At 38.4% G+C, this 25,878-nt stretch overlaps 1 protein-coding gene across 1 annotated transcript in view; it reads left to right on the plus strand.

The window, feature by feature from the left end:
• The window catches only part of Ca10 (carbonic anhydrase 10), a 475,819-nt gene that overhangs the window by 197,585 nt on the left and 252,356 nt on the right, over nt 1-25,878 (plus strand). The window contains exon 3 of the mRNA XM_051195974.1: nt 13,047-13,189. Within this exon, the coding sequence (XP_051051931.1) occupies nt 13,047-13,189 (143 nt within the window). The remainder of the gene's footprint in view (nt 1-13,046; nt 13,190-25,878) is intronic.

Here is a 25,878-nt window from a genome sequence, read left to right on the forward strand (position 1 = left end):
AAATCTCAATAGAAAAATATATTGCATCCTTATTGGACAAGGCAGCCTATAATAAAAGATCAACAGATCACAGATCGCTTGCTTGGTTACATCCCCAATTTAGTAATAAATACATTCTGTTTGTGCTCCAAGACCCCATAATGGTATGAAGACTGTGTCTCCTGGTGCCTCATGAAGACAACTGAGTTCTGTTATCTTTGCTAGTGATGTAGAAATTGACCCAAATACATGTCAATCTCAAGACTGACTGGAACAGCTGAAGGCGTCTGTAGGACTACACAAATGTGAATGCAGAGGCAAATTACTGCTGGAATTGGCTGCAAAGCTGGACTCAGCTGATCTGCACATACATCTGGGCAGTGAAGCTTGCATTATTATTTTAACCTTTCATAACTTGCCCAATTTTGACATTTACGTGAAAGTATAATTTACATCACTATTCATAGAGCATCAGAATTCAGAGAGAAGGAAAATGAAGTGTTTACTGACACAAATAGATTGAGGATGATATATTCTAAGACACCCATGTATTTTACAAGATTTTTCAAGTGTTCCAGATGTTTAGATTTGTCGAAATGCATTCCCCGATACTCTCTCATGCTCAACTTTTAGAACTTCCAGTGGCTGGAAATCACCTATTTTCAGAAGCTCTGTTATTTTTATCTGATATTTATTTCTCACACTCCAGATGGTTTCAGTGTTACTAGTATGATCTCCTAGGGGCCAAGAGGCTTCAGCTCTTATAGAAACTTGGAGTGGGGCATGTGGTTTTCCAGAGCATCAGCCTACTCATTTTCTTCAGGGTGAGTAGGTGTTGATAATGAATTAATGAGTTAGTTAGTATATGAACACACATTGAAATATTATTCTTTTTGTGGCTATAACTCTCTGCTTCGATAAACTAATTTCAGATTTTATCTGGAGCACCAGTAATTACACAGGACAAGAGAAATTAAAAATGTAATCTGATAAGGCTTAACACAATCATTAGGCTAAACTTAAAGCCAGAAACAAAATCACAAGGATTTAATGCCTACTCTCCCTTTTGCTAAATTCTCAAAAGCAAATCACCTGATTTGCTAGCATTTATTTACTTATGTATTCTAGCTCTGGCTAGAATTATACATGTAATTCTATAATTATCATTCCCAATGGCCTTGACTTTGAGAAAGAATATTGAAAAGAAAGCAGGGATGAGGTTGGGGGACTACTTAGTCTATGATGTGGCTTTGCAACAGATGGGAGCCGAATGAAAATGTAAAATTAACCTGGGTTTAAATTGCCAGTTCAGCTACCCAGTAGCCCAATGTCCTTTTATAGTTATTCAACTCTCTGAGCTTCGATTTATCACAGAAAAATGTCTCAAGTAGTATCATTTTGTTGGATCATGGTGCTGAGTAATTTTATGCAAAGCAATGGTCTTTCCAGACTACCAAGTAACCCATGACTCAATCAGTAGATTGAACTGGCTATGAATTCTGTTGCTAATTTTGTTTAAATTATTTTTTAATTATAATATAATTACATCACACCCCCTTTCCTTTTCCTCCACCAAACATTCCCATATGCTTCTCTTTCTCTTTTTCAAATTCATGACCTCTCCTTTTATCACACTAATTGTTGTAACATGCATATACAAATACGTGTATATATTTATATTCCTAACTACAACCTGCTAGGTGTGTATAATATTACTTGTATGTATGTTCTCAAGGCCAACATTTGGCATTAGATAACTGTGTGCTCTTCCTTGAGGAAGACTCTTTCTCTCACTCTTGGCATTCTTTAGTTGCCTATAGCTCTTTGTGGAGGGTTGAGACCTCGTGGGCTTCCCCCTGTCCATGTTAGTATGTCTATTGTTGTTGTTGTTCCGTTTATGTTGAGGCAGTCATGTTATTGAGGTTTTATGGGTGTTACTTCCTGCTAAGTGAAGACCATTTCAGAAAACCCACAACCAATCAAACTGCAGAACTGCAGAGCCCAGTTGCAACTCATAAGTCTTCAATACAACTCTAGAAACTAAGGCTCAACCATCCCTGAGGAAGAGGGGACAAAAAGATTCTAAGAGCCAGAGAAGTAGAGGCATTGTAGTGAGAGTGTGTCTCCTAGGTATTTCTGTTGCTAATTTGACCCTGAAAGATAAAAAAAAAATCATTAAAATGTTCTACTTTACATATGAGGCAACTGATGCTAAAAAGAAAGCAATTGGTTGATGCCAGTCAAGTCTGGAGGACAGAAAGGAAACATTACACAGTAGAGAAGAACAAAGGATCTAGAGCCAGATTTGCACCTTGACTCTGCCACTTGCCAGGATACACTTTTGGTGTATCCTGGAGAAGGCACTTAACATCTCAGTGTCTCAGAGTCCCATAAGACCTGAAAGAAGCAAAACAACTGTGAAGCCTACCTTATATATTAATAAATGAGAGCAGGTATTAAAGCTACTTAGGACTGTGTCTGATTCCATAAATCAGGACTTGAGTGCAGTTCTCTTCATGCCAGTGCTGTCCTCTCCACCTTACTCCAGTGTCTACCAATGAGCCACTTTCAACTCTTCTCTGGTACGTTCTATACTAGAGACAATGTCTCTAGGAGGGAAAATTTCCTTTGAGAGTCAGGAACAGGGCTAACATTGTCTTCAATCTGGTATTATTCAAGTATATAAATATCTAAATTACAGGCACTGGCCTGTTAAATTAGTGCTCCCAGGAAAATCGCAACACTTCAAGGCTCGTACAACCACCAAACCTGGCAGATTTCCCTGGAGGTGAGATACTGTAGTGTTAGCGGGGAACTAGAGCAAATTTTCCTAATCAGAAAGACTGAGCCAATAAATTATATACATTTTGTTGTACTCAAACAGCATAGCAGTGACAGAAGGTTATACAAATAAAAAAAATTCTAGAAAGATGGGAGCAAATAATATATAACTTGCTTCTGGAACCTGGAGGAGATAGCTTGCAGCACAAATGTGAGCATTACAATTTAGATTCTCAGCACTCACACAATTTCCAGGCAGCCATGATGGCTTGCCTGATGCTAATGCATAGGAGGTTGAGACAGAGAAAGATAACTAACTGTAGATTAGCCAAATCAATGAGCTATGTTTTTGAGGAAGAAACCCTACCTCAATACATAAAGTGAAGAATGATTAATGAAACACCCAGTGTCCATCTCTGACTTCCTCATACATGTGCACATTTACTCAAATGCACCCCACACATGTGTACATACATATTAATATTTATATATACATACGATATATGCTTTATGCTCTATAAATAAATAAATGTTTCTAGCATTGTTTAGCTACTTTATATCACTGTGATAAAGCACCTGATCAAAAACAACTTAGGGAAAAAAAGGGTAATTTCCTATTACAATTCCACATCACAGTTTATCATCAAGGGACATCATGGCAGGACCTCAAGGCAGGAACTGAAGCAGAGACCAGGGAGGAGCCTGCTTTTTTACACAGTCCAGTACCACCTACCTGAGTTGTCACTACCCACAGTGTCCTGGGCCCTCCCACATCAATCACTGACCAAGAAAATGCCTCACTGAGTTACCTACAGGCCAACCCAATGGGGGTATTCCATCAGTTGAGGTTCCCTCTTCCCAGATGCCCCTAGCTTCTGTTAAGTTGACAAACAAAAACAAACAATAACAACAACAAAACATTATCTAATTTTTATCTGAAGCACTGGACATCTGTTACATGGGATATCGTTGGCACTGGGCTCTGGTACATTTTAACAATCAAATTGTAAATAACATTCTAATACAAGTAATTTAGATAACATTAGAGGAAGTTTATAACATAGTCTGTAGTTGAATAGGACATCTTAGATAAGAGAGAAAACCCAAATCAATAAACCTAATCATATAAAAATTTCCCTATATAACAAAATACCAAAAGAAAGGGAGACAGACAAATAACAGAATGGAAAAAAGTATTTATAGTACATGACAAGGGTTCAAACTCTATAAGGCAAATGACAGCTGGAATCTGATATAAAAACTAAATGACTCAAGAAAAATGTGGGGATAAGATCAGAAGATAACTACAAATAGCCACTGAAAATATGAGAATATATTTAACTTCAGTAGTAGCTAGAGGATGCAAATTAAATCAATGACATTCAATTTTTACTGTCTGATTACCAAAAATAAACAGTGACTCGCATCCATGGAGGGCTATGGAGATGGTGAGGAAATGGATGCACCATGCAGCCTGAGATTGTAGTCATAGATAAAGCCAGAGCTTTTTATGTGCCCTGCCACTAAAATAGAGTGTGTGGGTACCATGACAGAACAATACTACCTTTGAGAATCTTTTGTCTTGAAATGAAGGTACAACTACAAAGAAGAATGTGCTTGAGGCTATTTATCACAGCATTGATTTGAATGCTGAAATAAGATAAAATTAACCTCAATGTCTTTCATTGAGGGAATGGTTGAGAAATGTACAGACTGCTTAAGTAATGGATGCTCTCGATAGCCTTAAATACAAGGAACAGCTAGCTCTTTTAGCATCAATGTGAAGCAACACTAATGGAGTAGTGTTGCTTGAGACAAGGAAAACCTTTTAGAATATGTGCATGTACATTTGGGTGTGTGGATACAAGCATAGTAAAGATGAATGCCACTTGCCTCACAACCCATGCCATCACTACTAATGGCAGATGATCACCTGTCATTTTCTACTAATTTTCCTCAGGTTACCACATAGGCAGTAATTTGACATTTTAAAAATTCACTTAGTATACAGATTAAGAGGTTTGGTTATGGAATTCCCATACATGTATGAAATTAGACTTTGTTCTTATTCATTGCCATCCCACACTATTCTTCTATGCCCCACCCTGGTCTCCATCCTACAGTCCACATCCTCTCCCCGAGGCACTGCACTCCACTCCTCTGCTTTCATGTTACATATATTCCATCACCTTATCTGTTTTTTCTTCTTTCCCTATCACAGTCTTTCCCTCCCCTGTCTACTAATCTTGGGTTGGAGATGTAGTTCAGTAAAAGAGCATTTTCCTGGTATGTGTAAGGCTCTGAGTTAAATATCCAGCACCTAAAAAAATAAGATAAACAATCACATCTCAGAAGAGCCATTTCATTTCTTATAATTATGCCCACCTCATATAAAATAATCATAGCATTCTCTCACAGAACTTGGGCAAGGGTTATGCAAGATACTTCGGGTTTTTAACACAAAACTCATTAAATTGTGTTTGACCAGTAGATGAGATTTCATTTTACCCCAAAATCAGAGAAACAAATATTAACCAGTGTTGGTGTTGAGTAATGTGAAAGAAAGAGTAACACTTAGTCCTAGTTAGCAGGGCTGCAAGTGAGCCCAACTGTGATGGAAATTAATGTGAAGGTTTTTCAAAAAAACTGGAAATAAATCTATCTTATGATGCAGCTATACTACTCTTTGTCATATACCCAAAGAACTCTAATCTTTTTACGGGGGTATTTACTTAACCATATTCATTATTGCTCTATTCTCAACAACCAGAAATGAAAGTAGCCTGGATGTCCCATCAACCAGTGAATGGATAATGAAAATATGATACATTTGCTTAATAGAATATAATTTAGCTGTTAAAAAGAATGGCATTATTAAACCACAATTAAATAGGGGTAGTTAGAAATGGTCATTCTGAGTGAAGTAAACCAGGCCTAGAAATGTCTAATGTCATGTGTCTTCAATCATCTCTAGATGCTCACTTTGAATCTTCAGATGTTGTACATTCTATTTGGAATACCCATTATAGATCAGGAGTTTAGTAAATGGCCATGGAGTGGAGGGAGTAGAGATAGAACACAATAGTATAAAGAGTTAAAGGGGAACAGTGGGATAAGAGTTAAATTGTGTAGTGGTTGGAGATCAGGGTAGAGGAGGGAATATAAGGATAACTAATAATAAAGATTTTAAAAAGCAGCTATGGAAAGCTACCACTATCCAAACTCCTAAAAGATATGCATATATAGAGAAAGAAGTTTAATACAGTGACTGTACAATGAGGGGCAGGCTCAATACCACGGGAACCAGTTAGACCCATGAGCATTATAGGCTATTGCCATTACTCTTGGCTACCCTCCAGGTCTTACTCTTGGTAAGACCTTACTGTTGGACATCACATAATTCACAGAACATGCAGAAACTAGGCTAACTATATTCCATGTGCTAGAAGGTGTTATTCAGTGCTATTAGAGGAGAAACATCATCCCAGGTTTGTATTTAAGCTTTAATGTACAGGCACCTCCATTGTAGTGTTCTGTTGTAACTATTTACTAGCTTGTCTATCTTTCCATCCAAGTGGGGGCATTTGATTTATCTTTCTATTCTTGGTCCATTAGATATGGTCCATTAATTTCTTTAATGAATACACAAATTAATGATTATGTGTTAAATAGGATATATGCAACTCCTCTGGGATGCCCAAGTGAGATATTGGAGAGCTCTCATGTACCATGAACCTGGAGCCCAAACTAGGAGAAAGAAGCCAGCAGCAAAGGGGTTATTTCTGGGTCAAATTCCAACCATGAAATAAATCTGCAATCAGAAGGGGGCAAAGGCCTGAAGCAATGGGTATTTTAACCATGCTCATTAATAACAACTCAAAGCAGAGATTTATTACAGTTAAAAACCATGGAAGGGGAAGTAAATCAGCAATGGAGAGAAAAGAACAAGGGAGGGATATGAATTATTATTTAAAATGTATCTGTTATGTTTTGTAACCATGAAGTAGGGATTGCTGCTGAAGTGGAATGCTTTATTTGTGGGACTGAATTCATCATAAATATATTTTGTGCCAGTAGTCATTTCCCAAAATTATATTCTCTTTCTTTTGGCCAAAAAGTTGGGGGGGTTAGTTTATTACTTGAAAAAAAGAAAAGATGGTCTTAGCTAAATCTCTTCCTTGCTTCAAATCCAAATTATGATTTGTAAAGAAGTCTGAATCTGAAGAAACTGCTATTTTATTGGCATGTATGTTGAAGAGAATAGTTTATGAGGCATTCAAATATTTCTTCCTTTGAGAAAGAATTTAAACATACCCACATGATAGGGTTCAAAGAAGAAGAAGTAGAAGGAGGAGAAGGAGGAGGAGGAGAAGAAGGAAGAAGCAGCATCAGCAGCCACCGCCTATGTCTCCAACTGTTGCCTGGAACCCAGGTTTTTCCCTATCAGGCTACTCCAAGGATAATTACCCTTACTCTTGAATTTGTTCAAGCCAAATCAAATTCATAATTTTCACTCCTAAATCAGTCCATGACATTGTACTCCCTTGTCTAAATCTTATAGAGTTTCCCTGTCACATGGGAATAAAATATAAATTCCTTACTAGGACCCAAAGAATCCCCAGTCACCTGTTCTTCAAATATAACCAGCCCTTGTACTGTCTCTCCTTTCTTCTCATCTGGGATACCAAGTTCAAGTCACATGGCTTCCACTGCTCCTTGAACACATTGAGTTCTCTACAACCCTTATTCACATCTGCATTAGCCACCCTTCTCTCTGAAGTTCTTCTGAAACAATCATTCCAGTTTTACAAAAGTCTGGTATATATCATTTTAAAGAAATCATCCCTGACCATTTCTGCTTATTTGGTGATGTTTCCCATTCCAGCTTTTTTCCATAAATCATTACCAACTTAATTATCTCTACAGTTCCTGCTGGCTCAGGACAAAGCAATAGGCAGGATGACATGGATTTGGAGTATCCTCTTTAGGATGCAAATGTCATGGAGGCAAGTTTTAACTTTCAGTATCAAAGTGGATTCTGCTGATCCCATGCTCTCTGTATCTACCTTTGTTTTGATAAGATACTCGATATGTTTGTGTGGGGGTTGTCAGGCAATATTAACAGATTAAGGGGGAATCTCTATTGTTTCACTGGTTTGAACAGATGCTGTAGGTTTTGCCTTGGTCTTGCCAAGGTTCATGATTTCAGCATTTGAAATCCAAACAACTCCACATTTTCCATAGCTCACTGCACATGGAGCCAAGAGACCATTCATTGAGGGTTTGTAGTTCATGGTAAGAATGATAGCATTGCCAAGGGGGAAATATTTTGGCAAGATAAATACATAGTTATGATGCAGCCATTAAATTCCTCTGTTTAGTCTCTGTGAAAATTAATTTGCAAAGATATTCAGGTCTGTTGTGTGTTCTAGTTTATATGTAAATTAGAAGAGTGTGTGAAAGAGATGCCAAGGATGGTGGAATTCCAATGTTTCATACTAGCTGACTATTAATTAATTAAAATGGTTCTCACTCAATTTCATTCCATTTACATTTTCCCCACAATAAATTGTATTGGTCAAGCTAGAAAAAAAACTGCATTAGCAGATAAGTCATTATATGTTTTTTCAAAAAGAAAGTTTAAATTTTGATTTATTGAAATAGCCATAGAAATTAAGATAAAAAATTCAACAGGATTTCAAAATTTGAAAAATAGGCCATACCTATTACGTACTATGGCCATAATTGAGGACTCTGCATAAACCCAAATCCTGTGTCCTAGCTCATAGGTATGATGTAGGTCTACACACCTAAAGTGAGACAGTTAACTCCCAACCTTCAACAAGTAAGCATTCCTTGTCCTCCCATCTTCCAAGGCTCCATCCTAAAGCACTTTCCATGTATAGCATGTGTAGATCTCTTCTTTGTCCATCTGTCACTCAAGGTCCCTGGAGTGGCTTCCACACGATAATTCATCCTCAGCATTCACATTGCTTCGAGTAGCAAGCATTGACTTCTCTTCTCTTTCTATGGGGAATGAAATCTGGTCCAGTCCATCTAGCCCAAGAGCACTTTAACTGGAGCAACCTAAACTTTTATATTTAGTGTGTGTGTGTGTGTGTGTGTGTGTGTGTGTGTGTGTGTGTGTGTGTGTGTGCATGAGAGAGAGAGAGAGAGAGAGAGAGAGAGAGAGAGAGAGAGAGAGATTGTGCATTTGAGTGCTTTGCCCTTAGAAGGCAGAAGAGGGCATCATTTGAATCCCTTCAGTCTAGAATTCCAGACGGTTGTAAGCAATCTGGGTACTGGGAACCAAACACTTGTCCTGTGTGAGAGCAGTGCTCTTAAAGTCTGAGCCCTCTCTCCAGCCTCTGGAACAGCAATCTGTAACAATAACTTCTATTATGTCTTCCTGGGCCTCTGAAGAAGGAGCCCCAAAGCATGACCTCCCCTGGCCTCAATACATTTTTCAATTAGACTATTCTGTGTTGTCTCAAAATTGTTCAGTTGCTTTTAAACCCTGCCTTTATTTGGCATAGCTAATTTTTGAAGGAGTTTGACTTGGATTTTAACCTTTGAAATTTGTTTAGATTGCCAAACAGACACTGTTATTCTTGATTTACCAAAAGAGAAATGGAAGCACTAGTCTTACACAGGTCAGGGTAATAACTAACCATGAACTTCCCTGGGCGTAATCCCCTGCTTCTGACTGAAACTTTATAGAGAGACATATATGGAGAAGGGGACCCTCTGAGGCAACTGGAGTTTTCAGAGCTGGTTCTGGTCTTTTCTCTGTACTTTCTGGCCTCTGCCTGACACTGTGGCTGTGGGTGGAGTACTTTACTCTCCGATCCATCCGCGGCTTCCATGTCATGGATGCATTTAGGTATAATGACCTCTAAGGTGGCTTCTAATTCTGAAAATCTTATATTTAAAAACAAGTCATTCAGTTGTGAGCAAACTCAGTACCATTTAAGGTGTTGTGCCAATGAGGGACACAGTGAGCAAAGGACATTGATTCTTGGTTACTCTCTGATTCCTAAGCAGGTGGTGAGAATGGGAGGCAGGGGCCTTGATGGTGAAGAGGGAATATAAAACCCTGAAACTGTCATAAAGTATTCTGTACCCAGTAAAAGCAAAGGCAGATGTTCACATAAAGTTTTTGCTATTTGTGTTTTTGTGGGGGGACTTTTGGGGTATGAAGTTTATTAGCAAGGCATGGCAGCATCTGCTCACCATTGGTGTCATACAAAAACAGCCTTACAGACTGTTTATGGGGTTAGAGTTATTTTTGTTAATGATTTTCATGGGAGTAGATGAAATGCAATGTGAACCAGCTATAGCTGTGTATATCATGCAGCCGCCTTACAGAGAACACACACACACACACACACACACACCTACCTCCCACAGATGTATGTCTTGATTATCAAAGAGTATATGAGCAGGAGTAACCTCAGAAATCAAAAAGGTAAAAAGTAGACTGTGGTGTGGGAGCTCTAGAAGAGGGAATAGCAGGATACAGATGATATGAAGAGGGAAATGAAAAAAGACGTCTTGAATTTGAAAGGGAGATGGACAAATAACAATTAGGATGTCCAAAAAAGCCATAGGGAATCACATTGCTTTATGTTTATTTTAAATTGCATGTAATACATATAAATGTGTGTATACACACATATGTATATTCTAAATCTCTCTCTCTCTCGTGTGTGTGTGTGTGTGTGTGTGTGTGTGTGTGTGTGTGTGTGTGTGTGCGCGCACGTGAATGAAGTTGTGCTAGTTGAGGAGATAATGCTTCCCCTAAAAGCCATAGACTTTCTTGGATAAGTCCATTTTCAGCCATGAGAAACCTCTTTTTTAAGCTGTAGGTCAGGGAATTCCAAGAGACTCCCCAAACAATATAAGTTATTGCTGTTGCCCTTAGTCGCCTCGCAGAAGTTGAAGGTAAGTCCCTGTTTTGGAAGACACCATGGACACAGGACCCACAGGATTTGAGCTGGAAGCAATCTAGATGCCTTTGTCCTGAGAACTATCTCTCATAATACAAAAAGGTGCTATTCAATCTTTGAAGGGAGGGAAGTAGTCAATAGCCCCTACCAAAATATGACACCCATGGACTACAACAACAACCAGCAGTCAAGTCATCCCAAAATGTTCAATAGTGGCACTCACATCTTTCCAGTAAACAACAGCTGTCTAGTTACAACAGGAGAGAAATTAGGTCCAGTAATGGAAATCTAGCTACCTATGAAGAGCTAGTGAGATCACAGATCCTAGAGAACATCCTACTACCACTTTACTAAACCATTGCAATTCGGAACTTCATTCTAAAATACTTATCCTTACACCTACAGAGAAATGTAGCTTTCATACCTCATCAAAGAAGTTTCTCTTTGCAACAGATATAGACCATTACAAAAAAGCCACAGCCCCCACAGCTGATCAATGTGTAGAAAACAACTGGTGGAGAGGTACCCAGCCCCAAACAATACAATACTTACACCTAAGGTCCAGAGAACATTGTTGATGTAAAGTACATATTTAAAGATTTTTTTATTAACTTATTTTTTACATTCTAATCCCAGTTCCCCCTCCCTCATCACCTCCCCCACTACCCTCACCTCCCACCTGAAAAGTCCATTTTCAATGCAAATAGTGTTGCTAGGGTGCGGTATCTTGTAAATATGTTAAGCAATTTTCAATGATAGAGTTTACACAAAAGAACTAGAGGCATCGAGGAAGCACATGCCCTTGCTTGGGTTTTCTTGCTTCTACTCTTACTCTTCTGCCTTCTTCTCTTTCTCCTTCTGACCATTGCTGCCATGTTGAAAATTGCTCGTGTTGAGGAAGCCAATTCAAACTCCTTAACCTAAAGGGAACAGAATCACGAGAGGCTTCTTGGAATGGATTAAGTCAAATTAGATATGAATCCCATAGCGTGCTGGTGTTGAAGTATTTTTCAAGGAATCTTCTCCCTGGTGTTGACTTGAACTAATAAAGTCACAGAATTTGGGGTTTGTGTGGGACAAAACATCCCATCAATCATAGTTCTCCAGGGTTATATAACTGGCTCCTACATGCTTCTCTGGCTTTGGATTTTAGCCATTATGATATGAGCAGGCACAATGGCTGCTGTAAGTTAACATCTGCATGCAACTTGAGTTTGTAAGATTGCAGGTGCATGTAAGAGGATTATAACATGATTTCAGTGTTCATCAATAACCACTATCTGGTTCCACTCCTCCGAGGCTGAGCTGGATGCCCTTCATCAACAGCTTCACAGCACCCTCCCATTAGTCTCACTTTTTGGTCTTCATTATTCTTATCCTTTTATTTTTTCCCTGAGAATCAACCTAACCCAGGGCAGAACACAAAGGTTACTGTGGGTTAATCAGCAGTAAATGAGCATGCACTCAGAAGGAAAAAACGGGGGTGTATGGCTTCTGTACTTCGATGGAAATACTGATGAGACTGTAAATGCTAAAGGTATAGTTTCTTCATAAACATAAACTTTGAGTGTTAACTCTTCCTATTACTCCCCTAACTACTAAATACAAGGAAACAAGACTGGAAATACTATAAATAATTATCCTAATAGGTATTTTACTGGAAGACTGAAAATGGTCTGACACTTTTTCTTTGAATATCTGCACTGAGCACTCGGTGTGATTTTTTTTTTTTTCCTGTCTTTCAAATGGTCACATTCCTCAGTTGCTGGAACATTAGGTTAATGACACAATGTTGAACCAAACAAAGATAGAGTCAAGTTGCTAAGCTCCTGTCTAGTTTTGATTGGGGGGGGGTCATAAAAACAAACCATTCCTTCAGTTTGGTCTTGACAACTCACAGAAAAAAAATACCTTGTAAATGTCAAATGACACTTTGAAAAGCTTCAGATAACTTCAAGATTGGACACCACTGATTCTCACATCATTTCCACCTAGAAGAGGAACAGAGCATCTACTCTGGAGTTGTTAAATAATTGGTGTACTTTTGAACATGTTGCAAAGAGGATATGGCTTTAAAGACAATGTTAGTACCAAGGCATGAACACAATAAAGAGGCTACAGGATATACATGAAGTAAGAAAATCTGACATTCAGTGATCATGAAGATGATATTGGAGAAATTAACCAAAATTGAAAAATACCATGGCAACACCTCAAGATCTCCTTGAGTCAGAATATTACTGGATATTCTTTGTTTAAAACTCTGTAACTTAAGTTTCCTTTAATATACTGCTTTCCTCTACCCAACCTAATCTTAAAATTTCATTTTACTCCTAGTTCCTTCCTTTTGGGGATTGGTAAACTCAGCTTGGAATCTTTGCTCCGTTGGGAAACGGCAGTCGCCAGTCAACATAGAGACCAGTCACATGATCTTCGACCCTTTTCTGACACCTCTACGCATCAACACCGGAGGCAGGAAGGTAAGCCACCATGTTGTTTCTGTGATGAGCATTGTCAAAGCTGGTCTTCTGGATCTTGGTTTCTGTGATGACACCTAGCAGACCTCAAGAGCACTTGCTGACAAATATAACTATGCCCAAATAGTGCTTTTCTTCCTTCATAAAATCCATGGGCCTCACAACTGTAAGAACACAGGAAGTTGCATGAGGTCCTAACCCTTGGTACCCCATGAAGGTCAGAAAACAATTGACTCTCCTACCTACTGTGTTGGAAAATACTTTCTCTGAGATGTCTTCTCATAGTCTTCATTTAATTGCACTGAAGTTGAAGGAATTTATTTTAACAAAAGTAAAATCAGACATTTATCATCCTGGGAGGGAAAACAAACAACAATCACCTGAGATGATTTATAAGAAAATCAATAATTAATCTTCCTAGGGGCATCTCGCTGGCTAAGAATCCTCCCTTCTGCCCGGAAATGCTGAGCTGTGCTTTGTGATTCTTAGACCAGACTCAACCCTGCCCTCTCCTCCTGCCAGAAGTGAATCCTTAATTTGGGAAGGGCATAGTGCCTTTGGGAGTTGTTCAATGCAAAAGTTTGGTATTTCTCTTGCTGACTTGTTTCTATTTCACTGCCTTTTACTGTTGCCTAGGATGTTCGAATTAGCAGGAAATACACACACATGGAAAATTGTGTTTCAAGGTGATTTCACTGTGAATTAAAAAAAAAATGAAATGCCACTTGTGTGAAAGAAAGAAATGCTAGGGCTAAACTTATGGATATTTGTTATTACTGGTGGGTCTGGTGGGTCCTTCTGCAGAGCTGGACTGTTCAGGCTCTGTCTGCTACTCTTCCTTCTCTGCATCTGTTTCCCCCCATCCACACCATTCCATTTAGATCTCTCTCTCTCTCTCTCTCTCTCTCTCTCTCTCTCTCTCTCTTGCTCTCCCTCTCTCGCTCTCTCGCTCTCTCTGAGTCATCAAAAACTTGTTAGCATCTTTGCCTCAGGCCACAAGATAGTTCTTTAAGAAGCATTGCACTGGGGCTGGAATGATAACTTTAGTGGGAAAGTGCTTACAGCACCTATAACTTCTTCAGTGCATGGGAGGTGAGGCCGAGGCCAAGCAGATCACAGGCTGGCTGGCTAGCCAGTTTAGTCAAAATGGTCAGCTGCAGGTTCAGTGAGAGACCTTGACTCAAAACTAGAGTGGAATATCAAAGGCCTCTGGCTTCCACATTCACATATACAGGTAAGCACAATTGTACATACAGATATATACACATGTACACACCACACACACACACACACACACACACACACACACGTCACATGTATACACATAAATCCTCTTAATGTTTCCAAGTAGAAAAAAATCATGTCATTGCATGTGACATTGAGCTTATTTAGCTGTGTAGTATTTGGATGTTGTTTTTAAAATTATGTGGATTTTTTTTGTAGAAAGTTTCTATATGGGTTATTTGCTGGCTTGATCTCTCCTATAAAAACTCTAATAGTTCCATTGACAATTTAATTTTTATGAATTCTAAAAGAAACATGATATGGCTCCATATACAATTTGTTGTACATAAACTATTCATTTGAATTTACAAACATGTAACTTTTCTGGTCAGCATTTATAAGTGAAAGTTTCAGTTTAAGTAAACATTAAATTATCTTTTCTTTGTTGGAGAAGATGACAGGGGGCATAGTTGCCCTGGGGAAACAGTAACAGAAACGGAAACACCTAAGAGAAAATGAGGTTTGGTGCCTGGGTTTCATCGCCACCTGGAAAGTAGCTAGCAAAGGAAGGTCAAAGGAAGGCCAGGTGTTTACAGGCAGGGTAGATGGGAAAAGACACCAAGTCCTAAGGCTGGTGAAGGAAATGGGCATTTTCCTAAGAGTTATGCCATGTTCAGTGTTTTGATTGTATAGCTCTTTCGCCTCCTGGATTACATTCATTCAGATATTTTATCAGTTCGTGACAAGTGGATTGTTTTCCTGATTTCTCGGCATGTTCATTATTGGCATACAAAACAGCTTCTGATTTTTGTATCCTGACTTTGTTGAACATGTTCATCAGACCTAAGAATTTCCTGGTGGAGTCCTTGGAGTCTTTTATGTATAGAATGATATCATATAAAAATAAAGATACTTTGACTTATTTATTTCCTTATTGCTCTAGCAAAGACTCCAACCACAATATTGAAGAAGTAGATACCTTTGGCTCATCCCTGATATAAAAAGCAAAGTTTTTAGTGCTTCCACAGAGTCTAATATTGGCTATACATTTGTTGTATCTAATATATGTCAGGAATATGAGGAGTACATCAGGAAAAGAAAGCAAAACACTGTGTATTTTCTCTTGTGTACAGATTCTAGAAGTTGTACATATATATGGGGAGATATTTAGGAAAGGAAGCAGTCCAGTGGAATGGATGAGAGGAATAAGAGAGGTCAATAAAGGAATAAATAATGATCAAGTGATAATGATGTGCTTACATGAACATGTCATGATGAAACCTACCATTTTCTATGCTAATTGAAATACTGTTCTTTAAAAGGCAGGAAAATGTTACAGAATATATTCAAAGGGTCTTTAGGCAAACCATGCATTGGGAGTAGAATGGGAAAAAAATGGCAAACTGACACAGAATCAACTCATCCTCCCCCTTTTGTCAGGTCGTCTTAGATAAAAATGTTGATAGAAATAAAGGACCATTTCCTCCAAATGTATTGGGAAAGAAGAAGTCTGTTTCTCATATATATTAGAATATTATTGTTTATTTGGGACTTTTGTTGGTTTGTTTTTCGGCAAGTTTTTTTTTTTTTCCTATCTTTTTCAGTTCAGTACATTGTACCTGTTCCAAATCAATTTGCAAAGGCATCAGAGTTTGCAATTTTGGAAACATTTGCTGTGACAATGAAAATATTTATATCTGGCATGATTTGTGTTGTCAGGGGTTTGACAAGCTCAGAACTGGCTGGCAGTGCCCTTTACATTTATGTAAGGAAGAAAATAAAATATAGACAGTGGCAGGAGATGAAACGCCTGAACTTGACAGACAATAGCTAAATCATGTTTCAAGCTGTAGAAAGCTGGTGTGTGATGACTTGTTTTGGAAGTAAAGAGTCAGAACACTGCTTTGATTTTAGACTTTTGCCTTAAAGAAATGTCCAGTTCAAAGGGTTTGAAAATCACCCTGTTAGATGGGATGTTTTGCAGAATTGGGGAAAGGTGCCACATTTTCAAACCTGAGATCAGCTGGATGTCAGTAGGTTAAGTGCACCCTAGTAAGTGTGTTTCATGTCACATTTTTGTCTGTGCACATTATTCCTTCTGGCACTTAAATGTGCTTTTTTGCCAAAACCATGAAGCAGCTCTGTCAAGGCCCTAGCTTGTCTTTTTGTGTGTTTGTTTGTTTGTTTTTACCATATCTGACCTGGCCCAGAACTTGGATGATGACATAAAGGATTTTATTAGTATAGGTAAAAGCTGAAACCAACCCCAAAATAAGAACAACCAGTAATAATGATTACATGAGAATGTAAAAGTTCTGTAACTTGAATATAATAGAGAAAATTTAGTTATGTGTGTTAATGCATATGTGTCCATGCTCATGACTGTGCATACACATGTGTGTACAGGTTTGCATGTGTGCATGTGCTTGTTCAGGACAGAGGACAATCTCAGGTGCTATTTCCCCAGAGATACCTTCCTTATTTTACACTGGTCTGGAGCTCGCTAAATGGGCCTACTGGCCAGGTCTCATAGATCCACCTATGTTTATCTTCCCAGCACTGGGTTACAAGTATGCATCAAAACACCTCTTTTTATGTAGTTCTGGGGTCTTAGTTCTGGTCCCTTTGTTTGTGCAATAACCACTTGACTTACTGAGCTACCACCCCAGTACCTTAGAATACTTTTTACTAAATAGTAATTTCCTTTACTTTTTATGTTGCTTATTCAATGGCATTTCTTAAGCAATGGATTTTCTCTTTTTAGAAGATAGTACTTTTCAATCTGCCTCTTCATGCCTGGTATGTAAGATTTTTAAACATGAAACTAAATAACTGCTGGTTGTCTATGGGAATAAAAATAATACCAGGTTCCAATGGCAAGTTCAAAACCCAGGGTCACAAAAATGGCTCTGTCTAAACTCAGTGGATCACAAGCAAAACATAAAGACAGGAGTATGAGGCAGGGTCTAGTAAGGAGGAAGGAACACTGATGAGGGTGATGGTGACCAGAATTTATCATATACATGTATGAAATTGTTAAATAAGACAATAAATTATTTTAATATGATCCCTAGTTTTGAACTAATAAATCCATTCTATATAAAGTTACTAAATCAATTCATGGTTGTTAAAAGTGATTGACAGATTTTTCAAGACATCAAATCCACTTTGTATAAATACAGTGGTTGATTTTGCATCATGGTAACCACTGTGCTTATGCAATTTAAGGGAGGAATGAATCATTTTGGCTCACAGTTGTGGAGAGTTTTCAGCCCATCATCTGAGAGTCTTTGCAGCTTGCTTCTGTTCTTCAAAGAGACAGAGAGAGAGAGAGAGAGAGAGAGAGAGAGAGAGAGAGAGAGAGAGAGAGAGAGAGAGAGACTCAGCTTTTATTGCTTACTCTGGCAGGGAAGGACCTAGTGAATCAGGTCAGTTTCAGAGACATCCTGAAGCTTTTGAATTGTTTATCTCCAAGCATAAGGAACATTATCATAGGATGGAATGTTTCAATCTCCAAGGAAACTGTTATGCAACAATATCACACACACACACACACACACACACACACACACACACACACACACATACACACACACACCAAGCAAACAACAAACATTTAAGTGTGATGTTTGCAGCAGTTGCAATTCAGCTACATATCTCCTTTCTAAAGACATATCCTGCATATATTTTCTGTGTATCTCTTGCAACAAGCCAGGCTATGAGGCTATAGTACTGATTTTTCCCACTGAATGTAAACACTGCTATCAGTGCTTTGGCGACAATTTACCCTTCACTGGACATGACTCAGGATTTTATACCCTACTTTTTTAATATCCACTCCCTGTGACTTCATTGCCACTTCCCCATGAAACTCCCTTGATCTCTAACTGATGATGAAATCCTTCTTCATTTGGTTTAAGTGCTTCACTAATATTTCCTTTAGGACTTGCTTTATCATCTAGAGTACATTTGTCCTTGGATTAGGAGATTCTGGGAATAAATAGGCTTTCATATTTTCATTTTTAGATCCCTGATATTGATTGGTGTAATATTATCATTGATTACAAATGAAAAGTTTTATGTGGAATTATTCAAGAATTGCTGTGATTCAAAGTGGTAAGAATATGGGATCCATCCATCTACTATGAATGGGAACAAGGCTATCAATTGAATCTGTCACTAAAACTAAAATTCACATATTGTAATGTTCATGAGATGTTGAATAAGTTAAAAACATATGGAATGGGAATTTCATTTGTAGGTAAAATCTTCATCACTTCCCCATTTTAATTTTACCCCATGAAACTCATAGCCCAGTAGAACTGGCCCTTAATAATTATTACTATATGTGGCATATATCACTATGTCCTGAAACCTTTTATGTGTGAGGCATTTCCAGTCTACCAAGAATTGTGTTTGTGTGTGTGTGTGTATGTGTGTGTGTGTGTGTGTGTGTGTGTGTGTGTGTGTGTGTATTTGGAGAGAAAATATAGATATGCAGGAGCTATATAGGAGTGACTTATTTTTAAAACTACTTGAGATAAAAGTGAAACAGATACTGAAGGAACTATACAATTATTTATTAACAAACCAATCATTTGGGCATTGCTTTTTAGGGGGGATAAGAAGTTGTGTTAGATGACCCAAGCTTTATGGAGATGCTGGAAAAATAGCTAGCATTAAACAGGCGAATAGAATGAAAGAAATCTTTTGGAAAGGCCTTTAAATGTCATGTGATCCAACCTTATGTTTGCAAAATTAAGAGAAAATGTAAAGACAGATCTAGGTTTTTATCTGGATATATTGCTGTGGTGCTGGATTTTATTGAATAACTGTGGTGAACTTCCACAGATATCAGCTGTCACCTGTTTAAAACTCACTAAGCTCCTTTGAAACATCTCAAGCCTTTTACACTGAAACTCTGATATGGAAATATATATATATATATATATATATATATATATATATATGTTGATGTATATTTATGATGTAGAATAGGTTTTTAGCACCGGCCCTGTTGAAGAAATATGTGTACTTCTAACTCATTTGTATTGTGTGGTTTTTGACATACTGATAATGTCTTTTCTCTGAAGAAAGCAATAAGGTGTCTATATACCAAAATCTAACTTTAAGCAACAAGGAAAAAGTAAGTGATGTGAAGTAGATAGTATGGGAATATTATCCTAGAAGGTATGTAGTCAATGCATCTGAAAATGCTATGCTTTCAGTCTGATGTGGAATTGAAAACTTCAAAGGGCAGAATTTTAAACCATCATACTTAAAATGGAGACATACTTTCACAGATGACATCAGGGAATCAGTGGCTCTTAAAAAGAAATTATAGTAATATGATTGCAAACGGTGGTAGCACATAAAGGAACTGGTGGGAGTGGAAGATGTGGAATGGACTGCATGGGGAGTTTTGACAGAAATAACATTTCTGAATGACACTTAAGAGATGTGAAAGGAGAAGGAGAAATGGTTCATACAATCAACCTCATAGTGAATAATGCCTAGAATAAATCGAGGCTTCCAGAAAATGAGGAAGACTTCTAAATCTATTGTTAGAGGAAGGAGAAGCAGTAACACCACATAGGTCCCCATTGAGGGTGTGGTGGGTGGAGAACAGATAGCCATAGATAAATCATAATGTGTTTGAGTTTTGTATTGCCACCTTTTGGCCATATGTGAGAAGTCTGCCTTCTCTCAACTTCACATATCATACCAACACCCACCTTTAACAAAAAAAGATACATTTATTAGGCAAGCTAGAATGTAAGCTATCATATGTCAGTAACTAAAAACATCCTATACAATTGCTTTCTGACATCAGAGGTGTTGTCATTGATGTTAGTGAAAAACACAACTTAGTTCACATCTGAATTTCTCTGTAAAAGATGCTAATGTTCACATTAGAACTAGTAACAGATTTGTCAAGATCTTTGGATAACAGATGAAGAATTCAGAGACACCTCAACTAGTGTCTCCCAACCCTAGTCAAAAACCTCCATGAGCATCAAAGGTGTACTTTCATCCTCCTTATATATTTCTAAAAAGAATCACAGATATAGATGGGCATGGTAGGCTATTAAATTGGTACACATAAGAAATATAGGTAAAGTTTAGGGTAACATGTTTGCTGTGAGTAAAGACCACAAGCAAGTTGCCAGGATAATTCAGCATGACTGATTAGGACATGGAGCAACACTTCCATGAGTGAGTCCATGGCTGTGAAGCACCCTTCACTGAGAAGAGACGAACAAAGACTCAGAACCTATAACACCAAAGGTAGGATTCACTACTGGGAAAGTCACTGAGAGAGAGAACAGTAAAAAAGAAGAGGAACAAAATGAGGACAGAAAGAATGTGCATGTTGTATTTTAAGTTTATTCTATCCTACTTTTCCATCCATTTACCCAGCTACTCATCCATTCATCTCTCTGTTCATCCCTCTATCCATCCATCATCTATCATTATCTGTGTATTTTAAGTTTTATCTATCCTAACTTCCCATAAATCAATCTGTTTATCCATCTATCCATCTCTTTATTCTTCCAATTATCCATCTGTCCATCGACTACCTATCTAATCTATGTATCTGCCTACACACACACACACACATATATATGTATCATCTATATATCTAATTCATCTATGTGTCTATCTGTCAAATTATCTGAAGAGAAACTATCTTAAGTAGTAATTTTGGATGCCTTATGATTGTTATTTTCCTATGCAGCCTCAGCCATACAGAAGTAGCCCTGGTGCTTACAAGTGGCTTAAGCAAGATTTCAGTTTGAAACAGGAATCAGAGCTGTGTGAAAATTGAATGGCCTTCAGTTACACTAAGACCACAGAAAATAAGAATCTGACAAGCACAAAGGGCCACTTGAGATTATAGAACACATTGAATTCAGATGAGCACTTTTAGTTCATCCTTCCCACCTGGAATTCAGCCAGCTCTATGTGGCTAGACAGAGCACATGAAATGTATCTCCTTGAAGCTAACCCTGGAATAAGGATATAATGAGGATGTTACCCCTTCCTTAAGGAAAATTCCCTTTGAAGCACTAGTTTGGGCTTGGAAGAAATTTGTATCGCTTTCTTTCGATCTCTATCTAAATTACTTCTCCAAGTTTGCAATGCAGAACTCTGCTTCAGCATAATTTCTTTTGGGTTGGCTGGAGTAGAAAATTCAAGGCAAAAGGCATGTTGCCTAAGAAAAGATTTAGATTAAAGATAAAGAAATGAGGCCAAGGTAATTGTGTTTGTTCTTGGAGCAGTGTTTTCAGAATTGCAAGTTTCCAGTGAGTAGCAATGCAGCAATGAAAGATGTGCTGAACAGGGAAGACTCAGATGCTGTGTTCTGAGTCAGAATGTAGACTCAGTTCACAGTTGCCTTGTGATGGGTACCATTGCCATCCCTATGTCTGGTCTGAGGATTGTTGCTCTCTGTCTTGGCAGCTCGTTGTGATGTTTACTTCTTAGTATCATCCAGGAAATCAATGCAGTCATTAGACTAGTCTCCCAAGGAAACACCTGGCTGTTGGCTTTCATGGTTTATAAATGTATCTAATACTCATCCCACCCCTCTGGCGAGCAATCAGTCTTTCTTGCTTCCCTTCTCTGTTTCTTTTTCCTTTATTCCTGCTATATGTCTCATCTTTTCCCCTGTTATTACTCTATTCATCATACTTATTCACATCCATTTCTCTTGTTTCTGATATCCTCTTGCTCTCTTTCATCTTTCCCCAACTCTCTTATTTTTCTTCCTCCTTTTCTGTTCATGAATATACATGGCCAAGGAAGCAATATATTCTCCTCTGTATACCTTGAAGGAAAGAGTTCTTTTATTTCACAGAACATTGTCAAGATCAATAATTGTGTGATTTGGTAGATGATATTGAATGGGGATGAACTCAAGTTATCTGGAAAAAGAACATACTTCTTTAAGAGAATATGGGAAATATTAAGTCACAGCATTTAATTTATAAGCTTACATATTGTGATAATATTCACTACCACTAACCATCTTCATGCCCCTCCTAGTAGTCTTGCTAAGTAACATTTTCCTTGGTTTGTCACCCTCCTTCTTTCTTGTATTTTTTTCTAATTTACTGTGTGCTAGTGGTTGTGATGCCCATGCTACATCTATAAGATGGCATCCCATGCCATTCGTCTCCATCCTTTAGTTCTCAGTCTTCCCACCCCATCTTCTGTGATGTCCCCTTGTCCTTGGAGGAGATAATATGGACTGTATTAAGTATTGCCCTATGCAAACAGAAGCTTCTCTGACCCAGGCAAACACCATCACTAGTCTATAGATATAAGCATAAATTTTAGAAGGTAGCTTGGCTACATGCCCAGTTAACACAACATGAGTAATACATTCTTCCCTAGAGCCTGTGTCCCAAACATAAGCTTTGAGCAGATTTACAGTGCCAGGACCAGGCTTGTGCTCACTCTATGCAACAGGCCTCAAATTCAATGAGAAAGCAGTTGATTATTTCCAGGACAGCCACAGCACACTATTACACCAGCAGGCACATCTTGCCTGACACACCAGAATTGCAATGTGCAGGATTCTCAGAATGACAATTGATGACTTCTCTCATCTATCAGCCTTTATGACTACTGGGTAGCACTTCATGACTTCCCTCCCCCGGCAGCCTAGATAGTACCTGCCTTCACACATCCAGCACTAGCCGGCACAGAAGAGGTTCCCAGCTCAGCTCCTGCTTGATTTCTCAGTTTCTGTATCCGTTGTTTATGATGTCTTCAGAGAGTCTTCACCAGAGAAGTAAGAGGAGAAAAGAAAAGTAAATGGTTATACATGGGATAGGAAAATGTCAATCATCCTTATTTGTGGATATAATTCTAAAGATACTGTCATAGAACTCTTATCACTCATTAACACTTTGGGCAAAGTGGTGGGATACACAACTAATATTCAAAACTAGGCAGCCTTCCTGTACATAAATGGTACACAACTGAAAACCATGGAAAAAACATCCATTCATAATCACATCAAAAGTAAATAAATTATCCTACACCAACTTTTCAAAGCCCATTTTGTGTGCCTTCCCACCTCTGTGTTCAGTGATGTCAAGTTAGCAAGTTAAGCACATCATGGCAGAAGTGTTCACACCACAGGAATCTGTGAATGTGGTAAATCCAGTGGCATGTTTTTCTGCCATGCTGACTTATTCAAATCTCCCAGCATAGTAATGCTCTTAGGAGTCAGGGTAATTCCTGAATTCTTACAGACTGGGGAACTAGTCCAGACAAGCCACCAATAATGTTGATTGTAGCTGCAGCTGCAATAAAATAGATATATCAGAAATACTCTTTTTAAAATAAGTAAATTTTTTTTTAAAAAAAAAAAATAGGAGTTCTGATTTCCCTTGGTATGGTACTGTTCACAAAATTCACTTGTTTAACCAATGGAAAGGAAAGTAAAATGGCTTACCACAGTCAGATATTCAAATGTCTAAGAAATATTCATATCAGAAATGAGTCTAACAACCATGGGATGGCTTGCTGCAGAATGCTACAGACTGAGTTGCTTACATCTGGGATCCCACTTTCTCCATCTACAGTTGCTTTGGCCTGCTTCACAAAGTTTGGAAGGTGGTGGGAGAAGATTCTGTGGGAATCTCTCTTTTCTAACCTTCGTTCAAGTTTTTCTCTAAAAAATTCTCTTTAGTCATTTGCTTCCCATAAGCCACGTTCCTGCAGTATCTTTACCAATTTAAGCTTCTTCTACCTTACCGCCTGATGTTACTGAACTATTTTGTTACCTCAGGTGTCCACCCCCACCCCTCCACAAGCTTCCTTTCGGTGACACTATGCTTCCTACAGCATGGCACGCAGCACTGTAGATGCATGTTCTAGGCATGTTCAAAAGCACAAAGCAAAGAGGAAGGAATCTCCTAGGACTTTCTAAACTAGAGATCTTTCTCCTGTACACTATCTTTTAATGATTACTTCACAGTTTCTAAGTCCCAAAGTAAGTCAAGACTAAAAACATTATGGGAAAGTGAGGCATGACACTCCACCAGGGAGCTTTGAGTCCATGCTGTTCAATCAGTTCAGAGTGTTACTGGGTATTTTCCTCAAGAGTAAAATATATGGCAACTGCCAAGATTTCCTTTTGTGATTACAAAAAAGGACAGATAGTGGAGCAAGCCGTATTTCAGCACTGCAGGGAGCTGGGGGGAAAAAATGAACTGCTAAAAACAGCCCAGAAGAAATGAATAGCAATAAGACATCAATGTCATCCGTATACTGATTTGTGATGGATTTCCAAAAGGATTAGTGCTATGGTGCTATGATATATAGGGGCTTCCTGAAAGTTAATGACTGTAAGTTAGCCACTTGGAAGAACGTAATGGAGAAGAAGTAAGTGGTCACAGATTATATATAAACAAGTAGCAATATTAGTGTAGTCACACTGTTCTGTGTGTCCCATGTTGTTGTCCTCTATAACTTAAAAAAAGAAAATCGAAAGCCTAGTGAAGACATGAGAAAGTTAAATGTTATAGAAACACTCAGGCTTAAGCATCAGGGAAGGCTTTTAGTTTGCCTTTTAGTAGACTGGGACCAACATAAGTGAAAGGAAGAATAAATATGCATATGCTGATCACCTTTGCAAGGTGAATTAACAGCAGCCAGGATGCATTCAAATGGGAGCAGAGAAATCTGTTTGGATGAACAAACGGCATTTGCCAGTTAGGATACTGTCTGGTACTTCACATGAGTTTGTGCTTTAAATAACTGATAGGAGGCACAGAGCCTGTGTGAGGATGATTCATTTCAATCTGCAGTCCGGGTTCCTTTTGACTCAATAGAGTGTGTGGGGGGATTGGGGGGGTTCCTGTGGATGAACATGTGTGTGCAGGTTCACATGGTCATGTGCTTACAAGGCCAGAGGATACTATCAGGTGTCATCACCTAGAAGGTTCTTTCCACCCTGGTTTTCTGAGACAAGGTTGTTCATTGGTGTAGGGTAAGATAGCTGGCCAATGAGACCCAAGAATCTGCATGCATTGAGATCACTGCCACACCCAATAGTTTTTATTTTGTTGGTTTTGCTTGTTTGTTTTTTTTTGTTTGTTTGTTTTTTGAGACAGGGTTTCTCTGTGTAGCTTTGGAGCCTGTCCTGGAACTAGCTCTGTAGACCAGGCTGGTCTTGAACTCACAGAGATTCACCTGCTTCTGCCTCCTGGGTTCTGGGATAAAAGGTGTGTATCACCAATGCCTGTCACCCAATAATTTTTATACTGTTTCAGACTGTTTGTGGTTAGCAACAAAGTACATGATATACAGAAAGCACTTACTAATGCTTATTGCATAAAATAATAAATACATAACTGAAAACTGTCCCAACTTCTAGGATTATAAGAAGATGATATTTTGTCCCTTTTCCCTTCTCTGGGGGGGTTAGTGGGGGACATGGGAGGATGGGA

Source organism: Phodopus roborovskii, unplaced genomic scaffold (genome assembly GCF_943737965.1).
Source record: "Phodopus roborovskii unplaced genomic scaffold, PHOROB, whole genome shotgun sequence".
NCBI classification, from domain to species: domain Eukaryota; kingdom Metazoa; phylum Chordata; class Mammalia; order Rodentia; family Cricetidae; genus Phodopus; species Phodopus roborovskii.